At 38.6% G+C, this 26,631-nt stretch overlaps 4 protein-coding genes and 1 pseudogene across 8 annotated transcripts; 1 reads left to right on the top strand and 4 right to left on the bottom strand.

The window, feature by feature from the left end:
* Positions 1-344: 344 nt before the first annotated feature.
* On the bottom strand, positions 345-4,068 carry LOC136283433 (uncharacterized). Of its 4 annotated transcripts, none has more exons than XM_066172297.1 (2): positions 3,948-4,068; positions 345-1,146 (listed from the first exon to the last, which is right to left on the bottom strand). In XM_066172297.1, exon 2 carries the CDS (start codon positions 1,140-1,142, stop codon positions 462-464), a length of 681 nt encoding a protein of 226 aa, XP_066028394.1. In that variant the 5' UTR covers positions 1,143-1,146; positions 3,948-4,068; the 3' UTR covers positions 345-461. The 4 variants fall into 4 exon arrangements, with proteins under 4 accessions (XP_066028394.1, XP_066028392.1, XP_066028395.1 ...); XM_066172295.1 differs by having other exon boundaries at positions 345-1,149; positions 3,948-4,053; XM_066172298.1 differs by lacking the exon at positions 3,948-4,068 and adding an exon at positions 3,097-3,394.
* Positions 4,069-7,181: 3,113 nt separating this feature from the next.
* On the bottom strand, positions 7,182-9,745 carry LOC131793777 (uncharacterized; annotated as a pseudogene).
* A 513-nt stretch (positions 9,746-10,258) lies between these two features.
* LOC136283414 (uncharacterized) lies at positions 10,259-18,332 on the bottom strand. Its single transcript, XM_066172243.1, has 2 exons — positions 18,259-18,332; positions 10,259-11,037 (listed from the first exon to the last, which is right to left on the bottom strand). Exons 1-2 carry the CDS (start codon positions 18,276-18,278, stop codon positions 10,353-10,355), a joined length of 705 nt encoding a protein of 234 aa, XP_066028340.1. The 5' UTR covers positions 18,279-18,332; the 3' UTR covers positions 10,259-10,352.
* LOC131793624 (17S U2 SnRNP complex component HTATSF1) lies at positions 10,900-26,193 on the bottom strand. Of its 2 annotated transcripts, none has more exons than XM_059111057.2 (13): positions 25,932-26,193; positions 25,287-25,415; positions 24,757-24,826; positions 24,533-24,580; positions 23,547-23,627; positions 23,249-23,322; positions 22,836-22,910; positions 22,310-22,398; positions 22,114-22,201; positions 21,558-21,647; positions 21,088-21,153; positions 20,721-20,889; positions 10,900-11,040 (listed from the first exon to the last, which is right to left on the bottom strand). In XM_059111057.2, exons 1-12 carry the CDS (start codon positions 26,085-26,087, stop codon positions 20,743-20,745), a joined length of 1,113 nt encoding a protein of 370 aa, XP_058967040.2. In that variant the 5' UTR covers positions 26,088-26,193; the 3' UTR covers positions 10,900-11,040; positions 20,721-20,742. The 2 variants fall into 2 exon arrangements, with proteins under 2 accessions (XP_058967040.2, XP_058967039.2); XM_059111056.2 differs by lacking the exon at positions 10,900-11,040 and adding an exon at positions 19,244-20,592.
* Positions 17,491-18,765, top strand: LOC131793626 (BTB/POZ domain-containing protein KCTD12-like). The gene has a single exon (XM_059111058.2). It carries the CDS (start codon positions 17,858-17,860, stop codon positions 18,599-18,601), a length of 744 nt encoding a protein of 247 aa, XP_058967041.2. The 5' UTR covers positions 17,491-17,857; the 3' UTR covers positions 18,602-18,765.
* Positions 26,194-26,631: the final 438 nt, after the last annotated feature.

The raw sequence follows: 26,631 nt of genomic DNA, 5'->3' as shown, positions 1-26,631 counted from the left end.
TTTTTGCATTTTCTTCGTTTTGACTGTCTTCTGCCGTTTTTTGCGACTTCATCACCAAAATTGTCCAAAAATTTACGAACTTTGCAAGTCTGCTCTACACACTTCTTTTTTTCTTGCGCGGGATCAAAGGGTGGCCTTTCAGAACACAGGATTCGCTTCTTATTGCCTACAGGCGCTGCCAGCGATATGATAAGATGACTTAATCATGTTGTTATTAACAGTATATGTCTTTCTAAATGAATAAAGTTTTGGGCATGATGGATTACTGTATAGTAATTCATCAGTTCATAAATTTATCAATTTTTTTACTACAGCTACATGTGTATAAAAGAGAGAAAATAAAACCTTTTAAGATATTTTATTGTCATCCTCAGAATGCAGATAAAACAATCCCCATCTGTGATACGATACCATTAAATTCTACTCTTGATAATAGGGAGAGCAAGAATGACATGTTTTCTTTAGTGTTTGCAAAGAACAAGAACGTACGCATGTCTTGAACGATCGCGATCTGCGTTGCTTGCAAATCGAATTCCTCTTCCGCTCTCTAACTCGTTAATTGCACGGATCACAAGGCCGTAGTTGGGTACTCCTTTCTGCCACGCTCTGATTGCTTTAGTGACGTCGAACTCCACGAAGCCTCGAGGGCGATATGGAAAGATAACGACGGGGTTTTCATCCTGGGGGTTCGCCTCTGCGTCATTGTTATCCAAACCAAGGTATCGTGTCGACCAATAGGTAGATGATGAACGCTTGGAGCTGGTAGCTTGATGCTCGTTCCAGGATTTTTTCACCAAATGAACCTGAATATAACGTGGAACAAAAGGGGTTCTGGTGATGGGATGCCAGCTGGCTTTGTGTGCGTAGACATAATACAGGTACATCTTCGCAGAAACGACCTCGTCAGCTGGGCAGTACCTGGGTAGGTTTTCAAACTTTACAAGCGATCGCTTGTTAGGATAATCAGGATGCCGGGAAACGTGAAGGTGCGGCAAATAGTTGTAGTTTCTGTATGGACTTTCAAGCGTGACATCCTGCACCACCGATAGCTTGTAAACGAAGCCCTTGCCAGTATCGTACCTGGTTACACCTTGCGTGACATGAGCCAACAGCGCCACCATCGACAAGGTTATCATCCACATGTTGCTGCTAATCAAATTGTAAAGTGAAAGTTAGCCTTAATGGAAAAACTTATTGAGTGCATGCCGCTTTCCACTTTTTGCGGCATGTGAGTAGAAAGTGGTAAATAACTGATGTGCTCTCTAACTCCTCTGACACCAGCTGTGAATTGAGGTAACAGGAAATTGAAGAGCGAGAGGAATTATGGGGTGAGGGGTAAGGAGAAGGAACCAAATATGAGAAGGGAGGGGTAAGGAAAAGAAACCAAGTTTCTTTAAAGAGGTGTTTACCATAGTAAGGTCCTAAAGCCGAGGAAGAAGAACTTTGGTTTAGAAATAGATGCGCTCGTGACAAGGGGTGTTACAACTGATTAGAGAGGGCACGAGTGAGATATCAAAGTCAAAGTTTGGGTTTGTTTCTGTATTATCATCTCCAAACAGTGCGCCGTGCCAAGGGGTGTTACAACTGATTAGAGAGGGCACGAGTGAGATATCAAAGTCAAAGTTTGGGTTTGTTTCTATATTATCATCTCCAAACAGTGCGCCTTTCGGTAATTAAAAAGCGAGTAAATAGCTGACTTAAAACACGGGCTGAAACAGGCATGGAAAAATTCCCTTTGGACAGATTCAAACTAATTAAACCGTACGCCATTTCCATCAACTTTTCAACAGCAAATTTAGAACTGGCGGTCTATTTGTTCCAATTTTATGCCAAAGGGAATTATCCTCAAGGAATTGAAAAATTTGAGCAACTTCTTCTGGGGATTTGGCGCAGATATTTTAAGGACTAATTCATACCAGTTGTGTTGAAAATTTTTTTTAATTCATTAAAATGCAAATTATAGTTTAGCAGGCTGAATGTTGGATGTTGTTTCTTTCCTAAGGACTTAGGGTTAAAATAAACCCTTGCAATTTTTTTTTTTTTTTTGGATTACTTGGAGTTGAGCCTTAGAATCGAATAAAGATGGTAGACAGTCAGCCCCCCTGTGTAAAGTTTTGGCTACAGACGTTTTATGGCAAATCGGGTGATGAGAATCGAAAGCGATGTATCGGTGTGGTTAGGTTTACGATAGACACTTGTCTCTAAATTCCCCTGAACCCCTCTGGACACATTTAAATAAAGAAAGGGCAAATGTCTATCCTTTTCACGCTCAAGGGTAAATTGGGTAGACAGTTCTACTGAATTCAAATGCGATAGAAGGCGTTCCGCTTCATTTCCGGATACCGCAAAAATAGCATCATCGACATATCGTTTCCAGAATAACGGTTTAACCAGTGAAGTAGCTAAGGCCCTTTGTTCCACGTCTTCCATAACCATGTTGGCAATGACAGCAGAGACGGGTGAACCCATAGCTGTACTAAAAACCTGTTGATAGTAGGCTCGATCATCACGCTCCTTTAAATCGTGATGATGGCGGCTTACTTCCTGACGCCTATTTACACCTCGTCAGAAAAAGGCAGCTAGTTAGTGAGCGTATAAAAGGACCTCTTGTTGCAGCGTTTAGATCATCCCTGATGAAGGCGCGCACTAGACGGGAGTATCGAAACGTTGGGTCTATAAATTGTAACTTCTTCGGTTACATTCATTAAACCTGTAAACCAGAGTAGCATCAAACCATGTCTGATTGTCCACCTGGTTGCCATGTGAACCTTATATATTAGATTAAAAACATTTACAAAGCACTAAAATTAGACTACTTCTTTTTGACACTTCAAGGTTGTATGTAGATTTTCGTTACGTGTCAAGCATTGTGGGACTTGTTAATGGCTCTTGTTCTCAGAGATACAGTTTGTGAAAGATTCCCTGACATCTCAGCAGTGTGAGATCAGGGCAGCTGGAACACTTTAGAACTTTTTTTTCCTTTTTTGAAAGTTGCCGTAGTATCCAAATGGTTTTGGTAAATAATTTCTCACCAACTTAGAAACGTAACGCAATATACTCGAATGTCAGCAGGATAATTCAGTAGAGGATGTTTACCTTAGGGAAAATGAGAATCTGATCCTCGTAAGTTCTTCTCCTGTTGGGAAGGTAGCCGTGTTCTCCTAAATTTGTTGGTGATTAATTTTGCACATGCTTAAGAAAAGTGAAGTTCGCAAAAGTTTTGTCCAATATCATACGCAATCGTGATACCAAGGCAGTTGGAACACTTTAACCGAGGTCAGTTGTTCCTGTTTGAAAAGCTGCCATCTACTTCAAAATTTGTTAATAAATATCTATATGCTCGCTTGGGAAACGTCACGTACTATACAAAGGTACATGTAGAATAATTCCATCATGGTTTTAGATTATTTTATGAATTTGGACAAATTAGAAATTATTATTAATTAAACATTCACTTTATCGCGTTTTTTACCAGATAAATACATCGACATAACAATTCGACAAGAAGGACGAAAACAATCATGCTGTTAGCTTGTGAACACGACATCAAGAACTAAACCTTGACCCAGCGCTTACTAATAGGGTTTCCGCGATTACATTTCGACAGCGGTGTGAATTTTTTTTTGGTCTAATGCCAAAGTTACTTTTGATATTCATCTAAGGACAACACATCAAAAGTAGTTGTCATAAGGATTGTTTTCAAGTGTTTGTTCGCTTTAGCAACTTTAACAACTCTTGAGGCGATTACTTTTGTTAATCATCCCATCAGTCATCCGAAAGCTTTCAAACTGATATATGGAAGAATAGTAAATGGTCCTCAATTTATATTATCATCTATGAAGCTATCAAGAATGTTCAAGTCGAAAGATTGTAAACAGCCGAAAATCTGCGACCGTGGTATCACATCATATGTTCTACAGTAAAAGAGAAATAAAATTTAACATAACCTTTTTGCAGAAATTATGTTCCCTCTCAGCTTTTTTAATTGTTTCTTTTCTCTTCAGCTCTGTTATGTGGAGATAGTTGCGGGAAAACAGCTTTGATAGCAATGACACCCTTGGGTTTTTTATTCGTAATCTGTAGAGCTGAAAACGCAAATTTATTCAAAGTATGCATAACGTCAACATGTTTCCTCCTGAACACAACTTCCATGTGATTTATTTGTTGCATTTCATTACAGACTTTTGATCTCTTAAGCTTCCTGCCTGGCTCTTACGCGTTTATCGAATTTTATCGTGCCCGAAGCTGGGAGGTTAGCGACATTAGGAAACGGAAGAAATTCGGCGATATCATATCATTGTGATTTAATACGCCTCTGTACATAATACCGTAGTCATCATAGCTGTAAAAATAGTGGAAGTACAGTGTTTGTCTCATCATTTGACTCGATGTTGCTGGTAATCGGTTAGAGTCAAGCTGTAGACGTTTCGATTGTTTACTGCCATACGTATGTGTTCTTCAGGGCTTTGTTTTTATTTTACTGATTTGTGTACCTAATTACCGTCATAACTTGTCAAGAAGCACGAAAACAATTATGCTCATAATAGCATTTGAACGAAAACACCAAATGAAAAGCTAACTCGTGACACAGCGCTTCAAATTTGTTTTGGAACATTTAAGTTCTTTGGTCTCATACAAAATCTACGGCCTCAGAGGTTTTTAAGCAAAGTCAGATCGCCGATCATTGTCGGGGGTGAGTCTTGACAAGCCTTGTTAGGGAACGGTCCTTATTTATCGCCCGCAAGGGTCGGAAGATTTTGGTTGTGTCACAGCAAAATCTGCCTGATCTCCCTTATCAATAAAGGTTCTATAACATAACTATGATCCTTCCCTCACTGGAAGTTAATTTGCAGTCTTTCTTTCCGCATAAAAAATATTGAGAGCGTGATCAGGAAAAAGCCGGATACGACAGTGGCCAAGTGAGCGGGGTAACTAATTCCGTTTTGTACCGGCAGAAACTTTTAACCACAATGTTCCTTTGTTTAGTCGTTCTTCTGGAAATCGACCAAACTTGATGAATCTCCGGTTTTAAACGTATTTTAGTGACTCAGACCACTAACGTGAGCTGTTGCAGCCGGGTTTTGATGACAGGTTTCGAGCCAAGTTGGTTTCAGATACATCAAATTCTTCGTTTACACGCTACAAGCGGCTTCTTTAATAGCATGTGTTTGATTGACATGGATCATTCGCGTCATAATAATTTTATTTGCAATTTAATCTAAAGTGGCCCATTTTGTCGAAGCTTAAGCTCTTAATTTTTCAGAGTTTCCTTGAAATAATTTGACCATGATTTAACAGACGATTCATTTTTAAATCATAAGTTAAATATTTTGCTCTTTTGTTCCAAATTCTCCCTGAAATAGGGGAGGCTAGCCGTCGTTCGTGTTTGAGTGTGGTAAAATAAATGTGACCTTAGCTTGCTAGTTTGTGAAGTATCGGTAAACACACAATTGAAAATCAATCAAGACCAAAAAACCACTTTTAAATGAATAATAATATAGCTGACCTCTCTATCAATCGTTAAAGCCTCTGATCTTGTTAAGAAAAGCCAAATGGATGTGTCTGATAACATGATTATGAAAATCTTATCAAATTCGGCTAATTTTAATTTTGATTTTAAGAGGTAGATAACAATCTTCTAAATTAATTCAGCCGGGAGTCTCACGAATTCTCAAGAAAAATTAACCTCAAGCTAACAGATAATAATAATGATAATCAGAACGATAATGTTGTGTCTCTGTTCATTGTCTCTTACGCTGATTGGCACTGAGTGATTAGATCATTCTACCCATGTTGAAATAATGGTAAAAATGGTGTCATCAATCTGTCAATCGAAACTGCGCTCGTAGTGTAGGTTATTTCGTAAAATATTGTGAAGTAGAGGGAATGCGGGAACTCATACTGTACTCTAAAATATTCTCGACCAGCCGTTATTTGACATAATGAAGAACCCTTGTGTGACTGCAGTAATTATCAAGTATCGGCAAGGCTTCTTTGATTCCTCCATAATAATAATATATCTTAAATTCGAATTTCATTTGCAAAATAGTGAGGGGGGAGGGGGAATAGCACGTTTCAGAGGCAAAATCTAATGAACTGCAAGTGTGTCCTACTATAAGTGAGAGCGCTGAAAGTTTCATTTCCCATTGCATAAGCAACATCTTTTTAGTGACTAAGGCCCTCTGTTCCACGTCTTCCATTACCATGTAGGTGCTGTTGTATGCAAACTGCGTCCTTTTGAGACAAGAAGACAGCAGATGAATAATATTTTCCACAGGCAAGGAAGTTATTTGTCTCTCCTCCGCAACCTTAACCGCACTTGCTAATATGGTAATGAAAGACATGGAGCAAAGGGCCTTAGCCAGGGCCTTTGGGGCCTTGGGAGGTTTGGGAGCCTTAGCCACTCTACTTGTGAAACCCTTTTTCTAGAAACGATATGTCAATGATGTTATTTCTGCGGTAACCGGAAATGAAGCGGAACGCCACCTATCGCACTTGGATTCAGTAGGGTCGTCGATCCAATTCACCCTTGAGTGTGAAAAGGATAGACATTTGCCCTTTCTTGATTTAAATGTGTGCGGAGGGGAACAGCGGAATTTATAGACAAGTGTCTATTGTAAACCTACCCACACCGAAGAATACCTCGCTTTCGATTCTCACCATCCTATTTGCCATAAAAGGTCTGTAGCCAAAACTTCACTCAGGAGGGCTGACTGTCTACCATCTTTACTCGATTTGAAGGCTGAGGAGAGGAAATATGTTTCTCATGTCCTAAAGGGGAATGGCTATATCAAAACTTTTCTCCGTAACTGCCAAAAACCAGTTACAGCTAGTAGCACTCCTAATGAGATTGAACCAGCGACTGGTTTTGCTCAGTATTATTTCCTACATTTAGGGTGTTATGGAACCCATCAAGAGACGTTTAAGATGCTCAAAAGCCTTTTCAGACTTTGGGGCATATTTTTGCCAAACCTAACGATCCTGTCACGAAAGGACAACGAACCGACGCTATTTATCACGTCTGTATGAGCCGAAGTGCTGCCGTCATGTAGCTCGTATCCATTTGCAACACTGTTTCAAATTTAAGATACAGCTTTTCTTTAAAAATTCAAACGTGTTAAACAAGATAAACAACAAACGGCAACGCTTTTTAGCCTAGCTGATCTATCGAGCCCTTTCACCTACCTACAGCTAAATTTCATCGTGGGGCTGCTTATTGTGGTAGCCGGTCTTTCTAAGTTGTATCGCTGGTTGCCTGTAAAGCATCTGTTCTTGGCCACGCCTGCATCTCCAGAGTACAGCGCGGCGGCACCACCTACCAAGTCTGGAACACAAACGTTGCGCTCTTAACTTGAGGAACTCGCTGATTTTGTGCTCCATCCAACACATTGTTGAGCCCCTGAACTGTGCATGATCCTCTCAGCGTAAGAAACTGTAAGTGGGTCTGGTACTGTCCTGATGAGCCCTCGCTACATCGGTATTCAAAGCACACCACACCCTGTCCACCAACTGTGGCGCTTTTCTCTGCAGTGTAATCGTACTCCACTTCGGATTGACCAGGAGCTTTCCCAAACCTCTTCACATATACAACTGAGTCGGGCTTTGATCCTGTAACAAGTGCTTTAACAAAACAAATCTCGTCACGTCTCACCTGCTACAACCGAGAATCGTTGGGATCACCAATTCTTATACTTTTCCAGTCGACCAATCGCCCCGCATTAGCATCTCGGAATTCAAAAGTAAGATCACTTGCTCTTCTCTGTGTACATCTGCCATCCTCGCTTCTGAGGTAAATGGGACCTCGATCACCTACTTAAGTGGAAGTGAACCGGATAGACTGGATTTTGAAGACGTTCTAGTTCCCCACAGAAGACCCGTCAATGATCTCTGGATTCACCGATGGAGAAAAGCCAGTAGGCTGTCGTGGAATGAGAGGCGCTCCCTCGCGTTCAGCTTGAAGAATGGCTCGCTTGTCTCGTAAGCTTTGAATGCACAGGGTTCCACTAACAGGGGCTGTCTTGACGATAAGAGGTGTATTGTAGCCCATTATCGCTCAGACCGATGCGAGCCACAAATGTGCCTGAGGGCGCTGTGATTCGCACATAACTGACAACAATACCATAATCCCAGTTGATGTTATCCAATGGAACATTTGATGTAATTTCACTCACAAAGAACTTCCTTGCTTGTCATCTCGCTCTGAAGTCTGGAACTGCCGCCTTGCTCGGGGCGTAATTTTCCGAGCGTAACTCAGCGACCAGTTCCCTTGCTCAGGGACCATTGATAAACTGTGACGCCATTGGATATGTCTAACTGGTCAGCATCGATGCGGGCCAAGATTTTTTTTACCAAGACTGAGCTGATTACCACTATTTTCTAGAAAACTTGCCTCAGCATTGCAAAAGATCCGAGCGCTACCACTTCTCCATTGTCGTCTATCGCCGAAAAATCCCCAGAGGCTGCTGTCACGTCTGCCTCGCTTCTAGGATCAACCACCCCGATGCTTGCAGTGATCTCACCAGTATATAATCTTCCATCAGCTGTAAGGAAGGTATTTGCAGGAATGTCCAGATCGACAAAGTTTGGTCTCCCCCCGGATCCTTCAAGAGGGATGCTTTTTTCTTGTTCGCTGGGAATTTGATCACAGGCGATTTCTTTTGAAGAACGATGGTACAAAAGACACCGCCCCTCATGAAGTTCGAAAACTTTCCTTGTATCTTCCAGTAGTCCTTGAAACTTGCCTTTTACAATCATTACTATTCGTTTGGTTCCTGACTTGACCAGAATCCTGAAATTTCCCCGCTTTTCCTTATAGTATCGGTTACCAGCGTCGTTTCTCACAGTCATCTCACCTCGCCAAAGGGGATTTCCTTCGGGATCGACTACTTTGCTACAAACAACAATTTTTGAGACAGCACAGGCAGCATATGCACATTTAGAGACTTTATGAAAGTTGAATTTCATACCGCTTTTGCAAGTAATGCGGCTATTGGACAAAGAAGCTGGACTACAGCATTGCCGGATGGAGTCCTTTTCTCCACAGCTTCCAGCATGCCGTTGGTTACGCTTTACGCATGCTTCGTTAGAGCAAGTACCAACATTGACGCTGTTACTTTCACTGCTATCTTCTGTGCATCCTTCAGGCAATGACACAATGTTTGTCAATGGGGTGGGGCTGCATTAATCTTCACCTGAAATTGCACGTTTCAAAACGCAATTTTAACCCAGCAATCACCTTATTACTAAGTTTGATTAAAATGAAAGTGGATATTTCGAAACCAACTCATGCTTAACTAGGGCTAATAGGATACAAATTCTGTGCTTTGTCGTGTTATTGAGTTTGGAAGATTGTGCTATGAAGAAGACCATACAATTCATTTCTTTCATAAAAACTGTAACTGCGTCCCTATGTCTGGGTATAGGTACACGTATCATAAGGTAAAGCTGGTACGAGACCATGTTGAATAAAGAGCATATACCACACAGGCGAAGAGTGCTTTTCACGTGGTTGATTGGCTGGCTCAGAAGTGATTAGCAGCTAGATATCTTCTTGCATTCATACCCACTTCGATGAATAATCATTAATCAGTCACGAAAAATTGCGAAAAAATTAGCGCCCGCCCTTGATGTAACGCAAGTAAACAAAGCTGCCACATCAAGATCACACTCAAAAGGAATATTTAGTCGATGCTTGTTCAAAACTTGTGGCTATACCATAAAACAAACATAAGCAACTTCCAGCCATCTTGAGTGAACACGATCTGTCAATAAAGAATCTTTTATATAGCAAAGAGATCTGGCTATGTTAAAAACTAATAACTCAGTGACTTCTTTATTAAGAGAGCCAGGAAAGAAAGCCAAATATGTTTGCAGCACAACAAATCAACGATAGTATTATTTGTATATTTTCTCTGACTGTCTTCTTCCTTTTTTTCGCGACTTCATCACCAACATAGTCCAAAACTTATGAACTTTGTAAGTCCGCTCTACGCACTTCTTTTTTCTTGCGCGGGATCAAAGGGTAGCCTTTCAAAACACACGATTCGCTTTATATTGCCCACGAGCGCTGCCAGCGATCTGATAAGATGGCTTAATTATGTTCTTATTAATAGTGTAAATCTTTCTAAACGAATAAAGTTTTGGGCATGATGGACTACTGTATAGTAATTCATCAGTTCATCAATTTATCAATTTTTTTATTACAGCTAAATGTGTATAAAAGAAAGAAAATACAACCTTTTACGATATTTTATTTTCATCCTCAGAATGCAGATAAAACAGTCCCCATCTGTGATACGATACCATTAAACTCTACTCTTGATAATAGGGAGAGCAAGAATGACATGTTTTCTTTAGTGTTTGCAAAGAACAAGAACGTACGCATGTCTTGAACGATCGCGATCTGCGTTGCTTGCAAATCGAATTCCTCTTCCGCTCTCTAACTCGTTAATTGCACGGATCACAAGGCCGTAGTTGGGTATTCCTTTCTGCCACGCTCTGATTGCTTTAGTGACGTCGAACTCCACGAAGCCTCGAGGGCGATATGGAAAGATAACGACAGGGTTTTCATCCTGGGGATTCGCCTCTGCGTCATTGTTATCCAAACCAAGGTATCGTGTCGACCAATAGGTATATGATGAACGCTTGGAGCTGGTAGCTTGATGCTCGTTCCAGGATTTTTTCACCAAATGAACCTGCATATAACGGGGAACAAAAGGGGTTCTGGTGATGGGATGCCAGCTGGCTTTGTGTGCGTAGACATAGTACAGGTACATCTTTGCAGAAACGACCTTGGAGGCTGGGCAGTACCTGGGTAGGTTTTCAAACTTTACAAGCGATCGCTTGTTAGGATAACCAGGATGTCGAGAAACGAGAAGGAACGGCAAACGGTTGTAGTTACTGTATGGACTTTCAAGCGTGACATCCTGCACAACCGATAGCTTGTAAACGAAGCCCTTGCCAGTATCGTACCTGGTTACACCTTGCGTGACATGAGCCAACAGCGCCACCATCGACAAGGTTATCATCCACATGTTGCTGCTAATCAAATTGTAAAGTGAAAGTTAGCCTTAATGGAGAAGCTTATTGAGTGCATGCCGCTTTCCAGTTTCTGCCGCATGTGAGTAGAAAGTGGTAAATAACTGATGTGCTCTCTAACTCCTCTGACACCAGCTGTGAATTTGAGGTAACAGGAAATAGAAGAGGCGAGAGGAATTATGGAGTAAAGGGTAAGGAAAAGAGGCCAAATTTCTTTAAAGGGGTGTTTACTATAGTAGGGTCCTAAACCCGAGGAAGAAGAACTTTGGTTTAGAAATAGATGAGCTCGTGACCGGGGGGGGAGGGGGTTACAACTGATTAGAAAGGGCACGAGTGAGATATCAAAGTCAAAGTTTGGGTTTGTTTCTATATTATCACCTCCAAATAGTGTGTGTTTCGGTAAAAAGCGAGTAAATAATTTACTTAAAATACCTGGGCTGAAACAGGCATGGAAAAATTCCCTTTTGACGGATTCAAACTAATTAAACCGTACGCCATTTCCATCAACTTTTCAACAGCAAATTTAGAACTGGTGGTCTATTTGTTCCAATATTATGCCGAAGGGAATTATTTTCAAGGGATTGAAAAATTTGAGCAACTTCTTCTGGGGCTCTGGAGTCGATATTTTAAGGACTAATTCATACCAGTTATGTTAAAAAATTTTTTTAGTTCAATAAACGCAAATCGTTGTTTAGCAGGCTGGATGTTGGATGTTGTTTCTTTCCTAAGGACTTAGAGTTAAAATAAACCCTTGCAATTCTTTTTTTTTTTTTGGATTACTAGGAGTTGCATTTTCAATCACTTAAAAGCAAAGATGAGACAAGAGAAGTGAACTATCGAAAAGACCTGTAACTGCTTTTCATAGTTTTCTTGGCCACAAATATCTTCATTTGAAGTAATCGTATTATACGATTTTGGCATGTTTCATTTTTCTCCGGTCCACAGGTTAAACATGTTTGGTATCAATTTAGGATATTATAATTCTGCTTTTTCCAATGCCAATTTTCGTATGAAAATTATTTGAACAAAATAAAAAGAGCGTATCCAGATCAAAAGCATTCAATACCGCTTATTATACAGATTCATATAAAACGTAAGTGGAACAGACATGCACGGAGCGGTTTTTGGACCAAAGTGGGGTATAGTCTGAAGAAAGAAAAAGTTTCAAAGAAGTTTCCCGGCCTCAGTAGACCAAATTATGCGCGTGTTTTACAGTTTGAGGTTAGGAATCCGAATGAAGAAATCTCAAACACATGGGTAAAACTTACCTAACAGATCTCAGTTGTATACTGCTTGAGCTCTACTTTCGAAAGAAATCACCTAGATTCTTAACAGACCTTCCCTTTAAATGCTTAGATGAACAATACTCTAAAAGCTACTTATCAAAAATAAATAGCTATCTATAAGTTTTGTAAATAATTGTTCAAGAATTTGACAAGAAGTTTATGAACACGCAAAAGCCAATTGTTGAGTTATTTGCCAATCGCACTGCTTAGCAACAGAGTGAAGGAATCAAACAATTTTGCCTCTTTAAACCTTTAGATTGAATATTTCTTTAGGCAATAATGAATTAATAAATTCAAAAAATTTACAAAGCGCCAAAATAGACTCCTTCTTTTTGACACTTCCAGCTTGCGTACAGATTTTCGATACGTGTCAAGCATTATAGGCCTTGCTAATGGCTCGTTTTCAGGGGTGCTCAACAGTTTGCGAAGGATTCCCTGATATCTCAGCATTGTGAGATCAAGGCAGCTGGAACACTTAATAATTTTTTCCTGTTTTGAAAGCTGCCGTATCATTCAAAATGTTTGGACAAACAATTTCTCACCAACCTAGAAACGTCATGTAATATACTCGAATGTCAGCAGGATAATTCAGTAGAGGATGTTTACCTTAGGAGAAATGAGAATCTGATCCTCGTAAGTTCTTATCCTGTTGGGAAGGCAGCCGTGATCTCCTAAATTAGTTGGTGATTAGTTTTGCACATGCTTGAGAAAAGTTAAGTTCGCAAAGATTTATCCAATATCATACGCAATCGTGATACCAAGGCAGTTGGAACACTTTCACCGAAGTCTTGTTCCTGTTTGAAAAGCTGCCGTCTACATGCTTGCTTGGGAAACGTCTCGTACTATACAAAGCTAAATATAAAATAATTCCATTGTGGTTTTTAGATTATTCTATGAATTTGGAAAATGTTGGCATTTTAGAAGTGATCGCTTCTGTAGAGATTGCTGTAGAGCATTCTGAATCAGGAAAACTATATGAATCCATGACGAGCTTTGGTCACCAAAAGAATTCGGCCCCCCCACCATCTACTCGAGGCGTTAACTCCTGTCAGTTATACTTATGGCTTTATTGACTTTTGTTGATGAAATCAACTAACATGTTTAATATACAAACCTGCAGCAGTATAATATCAATTATCACGTTTCATGAAATTAAAATCCACGGCAGATCTCGAAATGGGATACTTCACAAAATCTGCGGACTTCAAGCGAGCAATGTGTCTCATGACGAGCTTTGGTCAAGAAAACAATTCTCACCAGGAAAGCGTAAAATAATCCATGTACTTGTCAATGTAAAACAAGAGGACTCGATTGGTAAATGAAAGAGAGGTGTTTGACTTCAAAAGTGAGATTAATAAAAGTTGACGATGATCCACACGGCTTGCGCGTTAGGAGTGCTATGTAAATATAGGACTCTTTCGCATAATTTTCTCTTTGGAAATAACTACGCAATCACAGCATGAATGGCAATTTTCACAAACGCAGAATGATTCAGCGACAAGAACGGCTTAGATAAGCCCTGACATTTGAATATAGCCTGTTCATACTGCGTGACGTATTGTACCCGGCATGTTCTGTCCGCGATCTACAGATTTATTGGTTTATGACTCAAAGAGCGATTATCTCTTCGGCCACGACAATTCCAAAGTTAAATTGTACCAGTTAACTAATATTTCACTCTGATCCGACCTTTGACTCCAAGTCAACATGGAGGCCAGTGAGCCAATCGGCAAGGACCTTGTTTTCGAGAGAGATTTCGACTGCATTATGTTCTAGAGATACAGGAGTATCCTTTAACGCTTAAAACGATTGGGTAGATATTTTGATAACACATTTTTGGCGTCCACACTAAGGAGCTCTTAAGTATGACATATCATTTCAGTAAGTAAGTCCCAAACATCAGGTAAGCACGGGAACTTAATCCCGCGAAATTTCTGTGCGACGTTGCGAGTGTATTCGGCGGTATCTGCGAAAAGGGGTTATAGTTCTTTCTTTAAGGAAAGGTCTTAACCGCGTATTACTTCGCGAGAAAGAAATTCTACTCGCTGGCCAATTTGGCGTTAAGGTAAGGTTGTATCCCTGATTATTTCTATCTAGAGCTTTATGATGACGTGCGATAAATCTCGCTGCTTAACAACGTTTGAGCCGAAAATGATGATATCCAAACCGTTTCATCGGCAAAGCAAGGTTTATCTTTGCTTCTGTGCTCTCGAAGCAAGAGAAGGAATTATTTCTGTGGTAGTTCGATGGCAGATGCTTAAAATCACATGGTGTATTATCCAACTGTTGAAACCTAACATGAGCAAGATGAAAAAATTATGGAATGAATCTTGACATCACAGCTCAAGTATTTCTTCCTTGTAAGATGATGGCCTCTTGGCCGGTTAGTGTGTTTTCTAACTAATTGTATGGTACTATTTCGCAGTTTCAAAAGCAGAATCCTAAACATGCTCTCGTTCTTTTGTTATTTCTTACCCAATCTCTTGGGTAATCAGTCCTATCTCAGTGAGGGGTACTCTGACAAGACGTTTTTAAGTTAAGCCAGAGTTCTGAAATGCCGCAACTTTACTACCCGTCAACAACCGAGATGCTTGGGTGCCTAATAAAACAAATCGTAAAAGAAACCAGTGTTGTCTTGTTTCCTTCGTCGTGGTAAAAGAAATTAGGCATTCATGCTCTTTCTCTATGGTGACTTTACCAAGATGTAATTATTATTTTCGGAATAACGTACAGTCAAGAACTCATAGAATCGTGAAGTCAACACATGTTGAATATTGATGCATTTTAGTTCTTCACCTCTTGGAATTGTGATACGTGAAAAAGGTGTTCATTGCTAGGGCTTATAGGGACATTTCCTAGCATATTGCAAATAAGTAACGGACAGACTAAGTATGGAATTTTCAGCCCCTGCTAATTAGGCAAAATTGCACATAGTAACGTATAACGTACCGTATGGAAAAGTGCTGAGTTGAGGGTAGACGATAAAAGCGTTCAAAATCAAATTCGGGTACCGGTCTGTTCACTTTGAGTAGACGGAGAAAATTGAATCCTCGAGTAGAGACGTTTCCTGCCAAAGAGTTCGACCACTCGCCTAAAGGTCGTTTTGATCAAAGATGGTCTTTATGGTACCACAGATATCACTAAAATATGTGGTAACATTGTTCACTTTGTGCACAGTGCTATTTTCTTCAAAGATCATTAATCAGCCGCCAGAAAAAAACGATGCGTAACATTAAGTTCGAGTTCGTCCAAGAAGTCTCGAGTCTGAGATCTACTTCACTAATGGCTAAGATCGGCGATAGCGTAAGTCCCCAGTGAGGCCACAGTGTAGAATGAGATGGTTGATTTCGAGCGTCGAATAAGGAAAGATGTTTAATGTTTCATATCTTTCATGACAGATGTGTTAACATAGAGAGAGAAACCAATTGAAGAAATCCCTTGTGATCGAAACCCTGTCTCTCATCGTCAACATAGAATCATACCTAGACACGATTGGACTTCTCTCTCCAGATTAGGACCGAACAAGAGATCATAAACTGCATGTGATCTTTTGGACCGAAATATAATCTAAACATCGAAAAAGTAGAGGATCTACATAAAGTATATTTAGAGTTGGAATTTCAAATCTGTGAAAATTAACAAGACCAAAAAGCCATGTTAAGAATCACCCATGTTAACATACCAACTGCTTAAAATCCTGCATTACATGCATGAGTAAGCGGAAGTATACCACTGTTGGCCACAAACTTAGATTCTTGCACGCTTAACACTGTACGTTAGCCATAGGATAGATTGACACTGTAGATGTACAGCTTCCTGTACGCTAATAAGGAATTCACCAACTATGATCTTTAGCTTCTACGCTCTAAAGCTGCATTAAAGTTCTACTCGACTTCCTTTGAAGATATGCAAGCTGACATGACCCGATTGTGTCAGTAAACATTGCATAAATAGAGTCACGGATTTGGATTTAAAACACTAAGAAAGTTACACTTGCGCAGGGACGGTGGGTTGAAATAACTGGAAGAAGTCATTGTTCACCTGTTACACTAAGATGTACCTCTCATACTCCAAATAAAAACCGAGAACATGTCGGAAAAAAATACCATCGAAAGTACAAAGGAAGCCTAGAAGGTCTCAATGGGGTTAACCTTTAGCCGTAAACCGGGCAAAATAATTTAGCCGTTGGGAGTAAAAATTTACAAATTTAAATGGTTAGTTGTAAGATAAGTTAAACGTAAAATAAATTTTTGGTGACAGCAAATGAAAGATATTAACCGTTAGCATCTCTTACCGTTAGCCATAACATGGCCAAAATTTTAACCATCAGTCGTAAAAGCTATCACCCCATTAAGATCTACTTGGTATATCTGTAGTGCCTAGGAAAGGTGGCACCCCTTGGGTAACTTCTACTTTTCTCTTTTCCTCGTTCGTAATGAATTACTGCTCGTTTATTTTAGGTTTAAGAGAGTAAAAATTTAACCATACATGGCACACTATTTTTTTGGTCTAACGGATCAATTCTCCTTTCCTGTCCTGTCCTGTTCCAAAGTATCATCTGTCAATGATCCTGGTAACCACGGAGACGAGATATCTGCTTCAGTATTACCTGATTATTCTACCCCGAAGACTGACTATTGAACGCAGAAAAGAGGCGGGCCAATTCTAAAGAAAAACGTGCATTTGTTTAACTACAGACAATAAAGTAAATATTAAGGGTCGCGCACACGAACGAAACTAAAAATTTGTGTGTGATATTTCCGAGATCCATTTAATAAAAATAAACTAATGAGTTCTTTCTAAAATGCTCTCGGTATCACAACTCGGTTCAATTTGTTTTCATAAAAGGTGCAATCCCATATTATTACCGGATATTAATTTGAATAAATGCCGTCGTTCGTAAAAGCAATATAAAAAATCTTAAACGGTGACTGCAGCTTAGTTCAAAAGAAAAAAAGACGCGAACTGTTATGAATGCTGAAATGTATTTGCAAAAGGTGAAGATGGATATTTTAAAAAAAAAATTGGTAAAATATCCACTGTGAAATGTTCTTTTTCAGTATTTAATAATATGCAGTTTCTTAAACAATGTTTAAATGGCGAGATGGGGAGTCTACGATTTTATTTCTGTTTGCACTTTTGTTTTAAATCCCATCTTTCATTATTTGATAAATATAAAATAATGGATAAGAATTGCCTAATCTGTTTGGCGGGAAGCGTCGCACCGATTGTTAAAACACAGCTTAGAATGGCAGAATGGGTTCTTCATGTGGTTACATTCATTCCGTCGACGATGACGCTTTGTTTTGCGTAACAGCGAGGTAAGTCCCCCTTTCACAACCAAAATAATTTAATGTTATTCCCAAGGAGCTGTCAATTATTATCCAAAGGAAAGCTATAAAACCAAACACAACACGCGGCAGACAGTAATCTATTCATTTCTCCACCTCCTCATTTCTTATTCGCTGTCGTCAAACACAAATAAACATAACACGTACAGCTGGGATCGCACTACAAAATACATCGTGCTGAACATGGCTTCTGGTTTTGGCGTGTCTCCAACACAAGAACATTATCGATTGTTTCCAGAAAACATCGAACTCAACGTCGGCGGTAAGTATTATTCAACATCGGTGTTGACATTAACGAGAGATCCCGACTCGCTTCTGGGTCGAATGTTCAGCGGTAGGCAGGAAGTAAATAAAGACAACTCTGGGAAATATTTCATAGATCGCGATGGGTCGTTGTTTCGGTATATACTTGACTTTCTGCGCACCAAACGATTGCATCTTCCAGAGGATTTCTGCGAGATTGAAAGGCTCAAAGCGGAAGCAGAGTTCTTTGAAATGGAAGATCTAGAACAACAACTTGAGCAATACTCAAAAAGGCGGGAACGAGCAGCTACAGTCGTAAGCGAACAGTTTGGTTACATTACCTTACACATTCGCGGTACATATGCGTTTGGACGCACCGGCCAAGCAGACGTAACTTTTCGCAAGTTGCAAAGAATTGAAGTTTCTGGCCAAGTGTCTTTATGTCGCGAGGTGTTTGGAGAAACTTTGAACGAGACACGGGACTCTAACCCCGAAGGCAACAGATATACAAACAGATTTTATCTTAAACATAATCATATCGAGAGAGCTTTCAAACGGCTTAAAGACTCCGATTTCGACCTGGTTTCCAGTAGCGGCGGAAAGAGTGGATTAACTGCGGATAGCACGAAAAGCGACGAAGATAAATGGGACCACTTTTCTATTTACGTTTTCGTGCGGCGATAAATTAAAAAAATCTATACGCTTCTGCTCGATAACGACAATTCTTTAAATTAAACAAAGGACCAGACTAGAGTAATTTATATAAGAAGTTTTCCGTACCTCTTTTTCTTTTCTTTAAAATACACTCATTTTGTAAAAGGGAAAAAAAAAAGGTGCAGTTTCTTTTGAATAAACGATGAAGTTCTAAGTGCGTATAATACTGTTCTGTGCTATACACATACACATATAATGTTTCAGAGCTGTCAATAAGTTCTTGAAGTAAACAACTAAAATTTCCCGAAGTTATAAATGATGTCTAAGATTAGGGGCTAGATTATCCTGCACACTGAAATTAATTAATTTTCAAAATACTCCTCGAAGCGGTTATAGCCCTAAGGAGATTCACTATAAGCAAAAATTGAAGTCGTGCCTTAATAAAGTCTGCTTGTTAAAATTAAGATTTCGCTGAACTTCTCACCGATCAGCTAAATAGAAAGCGCAGTTAATTTGGATCTGTCGTATTACTAATGACGGTCGAGAAATTTTTGTCGAGAAAATCACACACAAGGGCCATTAATGCACCAATACAGCAAACCTTGCCGGTCATTAAAGTGACAAAAAAATCTTTAAAGAATCATTGTCAATTTATTTCGCAAAAACACGGACCAGCTGATTCAGTAAGCGATTCCTCTTTCAGTATATTATAAAAATTGTCGGGCATTTCATTAAGTTTGAAGTGAACCATCGACCGGTGAGTAATAACTGCAATTGAAACGCGAATACAGTTGGGAAATTGAAATTTAAGTTCCTACCGGTCATTCAATTATCCGGTTACCAAAATAGGGTTTTATGAGCACGCTTAATATGGATAAAAAAAAAAAAATGACAAAGCGTAGCAGCTTGCGATTTATCCAATATTTCTGCCGAATTATAAAGAAACGAGACGCTCGTAATTCATAAAACGGGAGAGAGAGATAAATCGTTATTTTCTGCCAGTGCTGTTTTACTGTTATGATAATTCTCAATGTCTTCATAATATTAGGAGGATAATTTCCTCCACTCTACCGCCAATTCCTTAAAATTATGTTAATTAGATAAATAAAAGGAGCAGGTGGCGTTTGAGGAGGAAGACAATTCAGTACTGTTTTACATGAGATTCTACAGTAGGACATTCACGGTGTTTGGGAAAACTGATAAACAAGTTTAATACTAGCACAGGCATCTCATAATTTGGAAGGAAATTTGCAGTAAATAAAGACGAGTTCAGTTTTTTTTTTCTCAACGTAACGAAAATCATATGCGCTCGTGCATTTTATGTGTAAAGGGAGTAAGTTTCTAAAGAAACTGTGATACTGCGTCTGTGGGAAGTGCTACATTGTAATATGGTTTATAAAAAAGTTGATGATGCAAATTGGCCACCGTAGAGGGTTTTAAAAGCTGACGGTTCGAACGTTATCCCTTTATCAGAGGGACTGTAGTCATATAGCTAGTGAGTATTTTTTCTAACAAATGTACGATAAACATCAAAGAAGGTTGCCATTACTTGATGAACACTTGTCAATATCACAGGAAGCGGTGGCGTAGATTAGTGAAATCCAAAATGCACAAAAGTAAATTCGAACTGTTCACTACTTAAATAGCTGTCTCATTTCCTCGAACAAATAAGATGTTTGTGATAACGGTGGTTTTCGCTATGCTCTTTGTTACGGATACTGTAATAAATTGCTGCTTTTCGTATAATGTTTTATATTTCTTATCAAGACTACAAGCCTTCCTTTCTTCCCCTAGTTCTAGCAGATCGTACGAATCAGCTGTTCCATGCTTGACACAAGTCGGGTGTTGGGATCCGCCGGAGCAAACATTAGCAACAGGTTGCGCTAAAGTCTATTTGCCATTGAAGCAATCATTGATCCTGTGTTCTTAAACCGTTTACAGGTTTTCAACTCAGTTGCGTTGCTCTCCGTGTTAGATGATTCGTTTATTGACATTCGTTTGGTGAATATCTACGATATTTCCTGAAAATGACGAAATGTTAATTAATACTCTAACTCTCAAGACCTGAAGCGTAATTCGCCCTTTTGACTACTGTTCGTTTTCAAGCAAGACGACCAAATTTTTTTCGTTCTTCGTGAACCAGGTTTACCTTGGTTAGGTGCATCCTCTGTTTAGTCTAATTCACCAGCTAAATATTTCTCCCATTCATCAAGCCGCTCTTCCTCTTGTTTTTCCGTTTCCTCCACTTTGAAGTTTGTCTTTCCATCCCATTTTTCAGCCGTTATTCTCCGGCCGGCGAACCATCGACCATTCATCACCTAGTACAAGTAGAAACGACAGCCAATAAGAATCAAGTAGAATTGAAAATGAACCAATCAGATATCAAAGTATTCAAGTTGAGGTAGAAAAAGCGAGAAAATACTTCAACTCCAGAGTCTTTCGAGTACCAAGAGAGACCGAAGGGGAAAGACCTAGGGTGAAAAAAAAGGCCACAAAATAATCTTAAAGGAACCTACAGGCAAACAAGTCTCAGCTCCCTCAAATGTTGCAAACGCCACTGAACAAACTCCTTCCTTGTTACGCTGTGCAGACATAAACAGCAGAATTACTGGTTAGAATAAATTCTCAAATAACCTTATGAACTACAAAGCTTTGCATATGCTGGAGATTCAGTGACAAAATAAATATTCTACTGCAGCTTTAATTCCTAACAGTCCGTTCTTTATCACCTCGAGTCACATATTTACATGTACGCATTATTCAGTGACTGCAATATTAGCAACTTAAATCGATAAAAGAGAGCTTGAGACAAACTTTTATAACAATTATCGGAAGACACATAAACTTTATTACAACATAACAAGTATAATTTTACAAAGTCATAGCTTTCCTGAGAAATTCCAACCAGAGACTTAATTACCAGTAACATCAATTTAAAAATGTGTTTGTAAACTTTACACCTTGTTCCAAGGTGAGAAACACTCACATCGAACACGATCACCTTCCTCACTTCACCAAACTTCTCACATTCTGCTTTCATGTCATCGCGCAACTCTGTGATCAAAAGAGGATTTTTCTACAAAGAGAGAAAGCAGAAGAAGTTATTATGAAGTTATTACGGTAATTAAATCTGAATCAAACAAATAAAAGGAAAAAAACTTGGAAATAAAAGGCACAATCTTATGCATGAGGCTGTCTAAATGTGATAAGATTTCATTAACTATTTCAGAGACTTCAGTTCCGGCTGAAACAAGAAAAACTCTTGATTCGTGTTTTGCATAAATGCATCAATCAACTCAAAATGTCAACATTCCCCTTCAGTTGAGGCCCCTGGTCTTGAAACCTTTAAATATTAGCTTATGCAATTTCTGTATATGCATCACAGTTCCCCTTATACGATGTATCACAGTAAATGCTCCCTCAAGATTCTATTCCTCATTTTTTTTATCCTGTCATGCTCTAATTTCTTTCCCACATTGTGTTCTGCATGTAAAATTTGAGTAACTTTTGGCAGAAAAGACTAAAGAAAATTAACAACAAACCTCAAAGTCTTTAACATCAAACATATTCTTGAAAACAATGATCCTCTCATTTTTTTTCCTCTCATCTCTCTCCACCCAATCCAGTAATCTGAAAAAAAAAACATTTTCCTGATATAAGTACATTGTAATGTAAAATCATATCTTTATGAGCCCCAAAATGATACGATGACATACAGAAATGGCAAACCAAATTTACTTTTCCTGTCCTTTTCCAGCTTTCTTCTTTTTATTCTTTTTCTTTTTCTTGAGAGCTGGATTGTAATCACCTTTCAGATGAAATGTAGCCTGAAAAAACCAAAGAAAGGGACAAAAAAGTTATTGATTTACTGTATGCCATTTCCTACACACTGATAAACCTTTACAAGACTGCAATACTCTAGCAACCAATAAGAAACATCCTCCTGGTTATATCACTACCTTTCAATTAGCAATCTGCTACATCTGATCTCTGACCTTTGGTGTCCCTTTGCCTTTCTAAGCATCTCTCCCACCACCTTCCCTTAAAGTTTCTAACCAAATGACCACCCTCGTTATTTAAACCTCCCCCCCCCCCCCAGTTTCACCCCTCTGCTTTCCCTTTTTCTCTACTCCTGTTACTACACTTGTACATCTGTGTATTTTCTCAGGTTATACCCCTGTAGCAAGTCAAATGATTAGCAAGGTGGAAATTCAGAGCAAATTCCAGGTAAAAACCAAATAAAGCATATAACAAGCAGACATACCTGTTCAACATGTACAGTTTGTCCTTTGTAGTCAGATTCATCCAAGAGTTCTATTGCAAGATCAACACTTTCACGCTGAAAAAAAAAAAAGACAGAGGATTAGATATCAAAGTTTATCAATGAGTGAGATATATGGCTAATACACAATACAGGAAACAGAATGAAAACTTAAGTCCCAAGCAGAAAATTATCTTGTTCAGGTGTTAAATAATCTCCATCACAGCTACTGAAAAAAGTGGCTGCAAATGAGAATTAGGGTCTCAACCTTCAGAAAAAAAAAAAACAAAAAAAAACAAGCACACTCCCTAACTTCAAGAAGTTTTCCAATTATTCAAAAGCTACATTAAACAAAATGATTTTTTTCTAAATAGTGAAATGTAATTATTCCTATAACAATTATAAAACACACGTACCTTCAAATAGCAGCACCTCCCATCTCCTTTAATTTGACCATTTTGGTCTCTGTAGAGCTTTACTTTAGGCTTGTCTGAAAACAAGATTAAAGTATTGATGTTATACATGTAATTATTAAGTGCTATACAAGTGTGGGAAATTGTTAGCATTTATAATTCATTTTCAACTGCAAAGTCTTGCATATTCGTACTGATAGGCTTTTCACAGCACCTCATCATAGTTACAAGCAACCAGTTACACTCTAACAGCACATGTCACAATTTCAGTTTCAACCAAACACTTATGAATCAGACATACTTGTCTCAGGATCTTGCATGATGATGCCATACTTGCTCATCATTTCAATAAATTCTTCTTCAGTGGTATCCTGTGGTAGTCCTAAACAGAAAGGATTCAAACTTACAAGCACATTACAAGACAAAAAAAAATAGATGTTAAATACCACATTTACTTTCAACCTTTGGAACATTCATTTTTAAATGCATATTACTTACTAATAGAAACTGGAGTTAACCACTGCATTAAATTGTAAACTTTTTTTTTGGTAAGTCTGACTCAATATAAATTGAAGATTTTCAGCTGTGCCAATGGTATACTGGTAAATTTGTTATAACCCAGTGCTTTCGATAAGATTTGAAGAAGTTGGCTACCTCAGTATAGCACCTGCCAGAGAATTTCCCTCTTGTTATCCCATTACTTCCATTTATAAAAAATGGCTTCAAGCAGAGTTTTTGGTGTTAAACTATCCTAGTTGATCATTAAATATCCATCTCTTTTATAACAATTGTTCACCTGATTGTTCTATTTCTGATCAAAATCTTTCATTTGCTGACATGTAAGCCTACTCCCTGAGTTTCACACAAAAAGTCCTCTGAAAGGACATAATATGGTTACTGGTGACCAAGATTTTAATAAGTCTGTATGTTCTTGGAAACTCAAAATCATTTTTTGCTGGAAATGTATAAAATGTATGTTGGAATATATGATAAGACAATATCAGTCATTTTCATCAAAACTTCTTTGTAAAGGTAACAGTTAACTGAAAGAACTCTAGAGGATCTCAAAGCATTTTTAAAACTCAATTCATGAGTTTGCTCAAAAGCTTCCAAAGTAAACCTGGCATTTCACAGCAGAATACCTGCCAGAGCTCCAGAGAGTGCCAGGTCTTATTGAAAGGAACAGTGAGATAACCAGCATAAATCTTGTAGATCTATGATAATGGTGAATGAACAATGAAATACATTAAACTATGCTTAACAACCTGAAAATATTTGCAAACTCACCAGACACATAGACATTTGGATTTTTGCTGCCCTCAACTTCAAACCAACCTGAAAGTATGAAAGGGAGATAAGTGTATATTATCTAGAAAGAGAGGTTTGAGTTCAAGCAAAGACTGGAGCAACCAGAATGAAACCAAGAGATTTACAATTTCTCTGCATATTAACTTTAATTAGTAAATCAAAAGTTTCAAAATAAAAATATATTTAAAAACAAAGCTTTCTACCTTCATCTGCTTTCCTTTTCTTTTTCTTTGATTCTGATCCCTGATCATCTTCTTTCTCTCCCTTTTGATCCTTGTATACAGAAAATGATGATTTTGTTTAATATTAATTTTTCATTATATCCCTCTTCTTATCTCAGTGATGGAAAATTGGTGTTGTGTGTGTTGGGCTTCCACACAGTTAACCAACTTGATTTGTGGGAGAGGAGAGCTTGTAGATAGTCAGTCAGTTAGTCAGACTGACAAACAAAAAGACAGATAGACAGACAGACAGATAGACAAATGGAAAAACAGCTACCTAGTATATGAATGAGCTAATAAATTTTAAAATCAAAGGCTCCCTAACAGAACTACACATAGAGCAATGAATCAGTCATTACAAAATAAAACTATTCATTAATTATAATGGTGAACAAATATATCAACTGCCATCACCTATAAAACTGAGGAAAGCACATCACCTTTGGGTATTGAAGCAAAAAGTGAATACACATGTACAAAAATGTAAATAGCACAGAATGTTTTATTTGTACCTGGCTTTGTACAGTCTGTGGTACATGTGGGCCAGCTGTCTGACTGTCACTACTCACTGTTACAGCTTGTTCGCCATCAGGCGTGAAACCATAGTTCATTTGATATGAAGCAAGGAAATCTTCATCCACCTGGAATTAGATCGTTAATAGTGTTAGGAAAAATAAGAACTTTATATCAAATGAAAAACCTCATGTCTACAAGTTCCATTCACTCACAAGGTATCAGATGAACACTAAAAGCCTTGCTTTGGCCACTTCTCCAAAACTGGTTACTTGATTCACGTATTATCATTAATTTGAATTTCAGCTTTCATTTAGCATAATCCAAACTCAACTAAAATAATTTCATATCAAATCCCCATGGAGAATGATTTGGATTTGTGATAAAAAGAGATACGGCAAGATTTCCGAACAGCCCTCCACTTCATTATGCATACAGTTCTTTTATAAAGAAAACAACGGGACTACGGTTTTATAGGAATGATATCTGGCTGTATGGAAATCTCTCAAAAGATAATGAACAATTAAGCTCAATAACGAAAGAAGGTCCTTGAATACCGATAACTATTCCGCTTTTGGCGAAAAACAGGAATCAAACTTAAAGGATAGTTAAGGAATGCAATCAACATTCAACAGTATTAATACCTTAGGAAACCATCCTCGTTTTTCAGAGTCCCATTCATAAACTGTTCCATCTGTTGGATCAACGTACGTTTGACGTTCCTCTGTAACTTCAGGAACACTGCTCTTAGCCTTCTCTTTGAGCTCTTGGAGAAATTCCTTGGAACTGGAAATATTCATTATGATGTACTTTGGGATTTTATGCCAAAGGCTATAAAATTTTAAAAAGGCCACAGTGTATAAATAATTATTTTGCAAGCCAAGTGTCGAAATACGACTTCGTGTTTGTGAAGCTGCAGAGTTATTGTTATGTCTGCTGCACTGAATTGTCTGCAACATACTCGACTAAGAGGCCTGGTAGCAAAGCTGGCAATGTAACGGACTTCCTTCGTACTTCCGAACAACTTCCGAACAAGCGCCCGAGCGGAGTATAAGGGTATTCAGCGGACACCAATCTAGAGCTAAATAACCTGTGTAAGTGTCATAAAAAAGACAGGACATTTTCCACGAGCATACATGATTTCCAAAATGACAAATGAAATGTTTCCCGCTCAGTAAATGTTAGTCAGGTTTCTCATGGGTACCCGTTTATGACATATGTTATGTAAAACCCCATGTTAACCTGCTTTATCCACTACTGAGAATACTACTATGCGATTTCGGTAAAATTTTGCAGGAAGGTCCACGCGGAGTGACATAGTTTATGTCTGTTAGATTATAAAAA

This window comes from Pocillopora verrucosa, chromosome 9 (genome assembly GCF_036669915.1).
Source record: "Pocillopora verrucosa isolate sample1 chromosome 9, ASM3666991v2, whole genome shotgun sequence".
Classification (NCBI taxonomy): Eukaryota; Metazoa; Cnidaria; class Anthozoa; order Scleractinia; family Pocilloporidae; genus Pocillopora; species Pocillopora verrucosa.
Note: the sequence above shows the minus strand (reverse complement) of the source record. Positions and strands in the feature narration are given on the sequence as shown.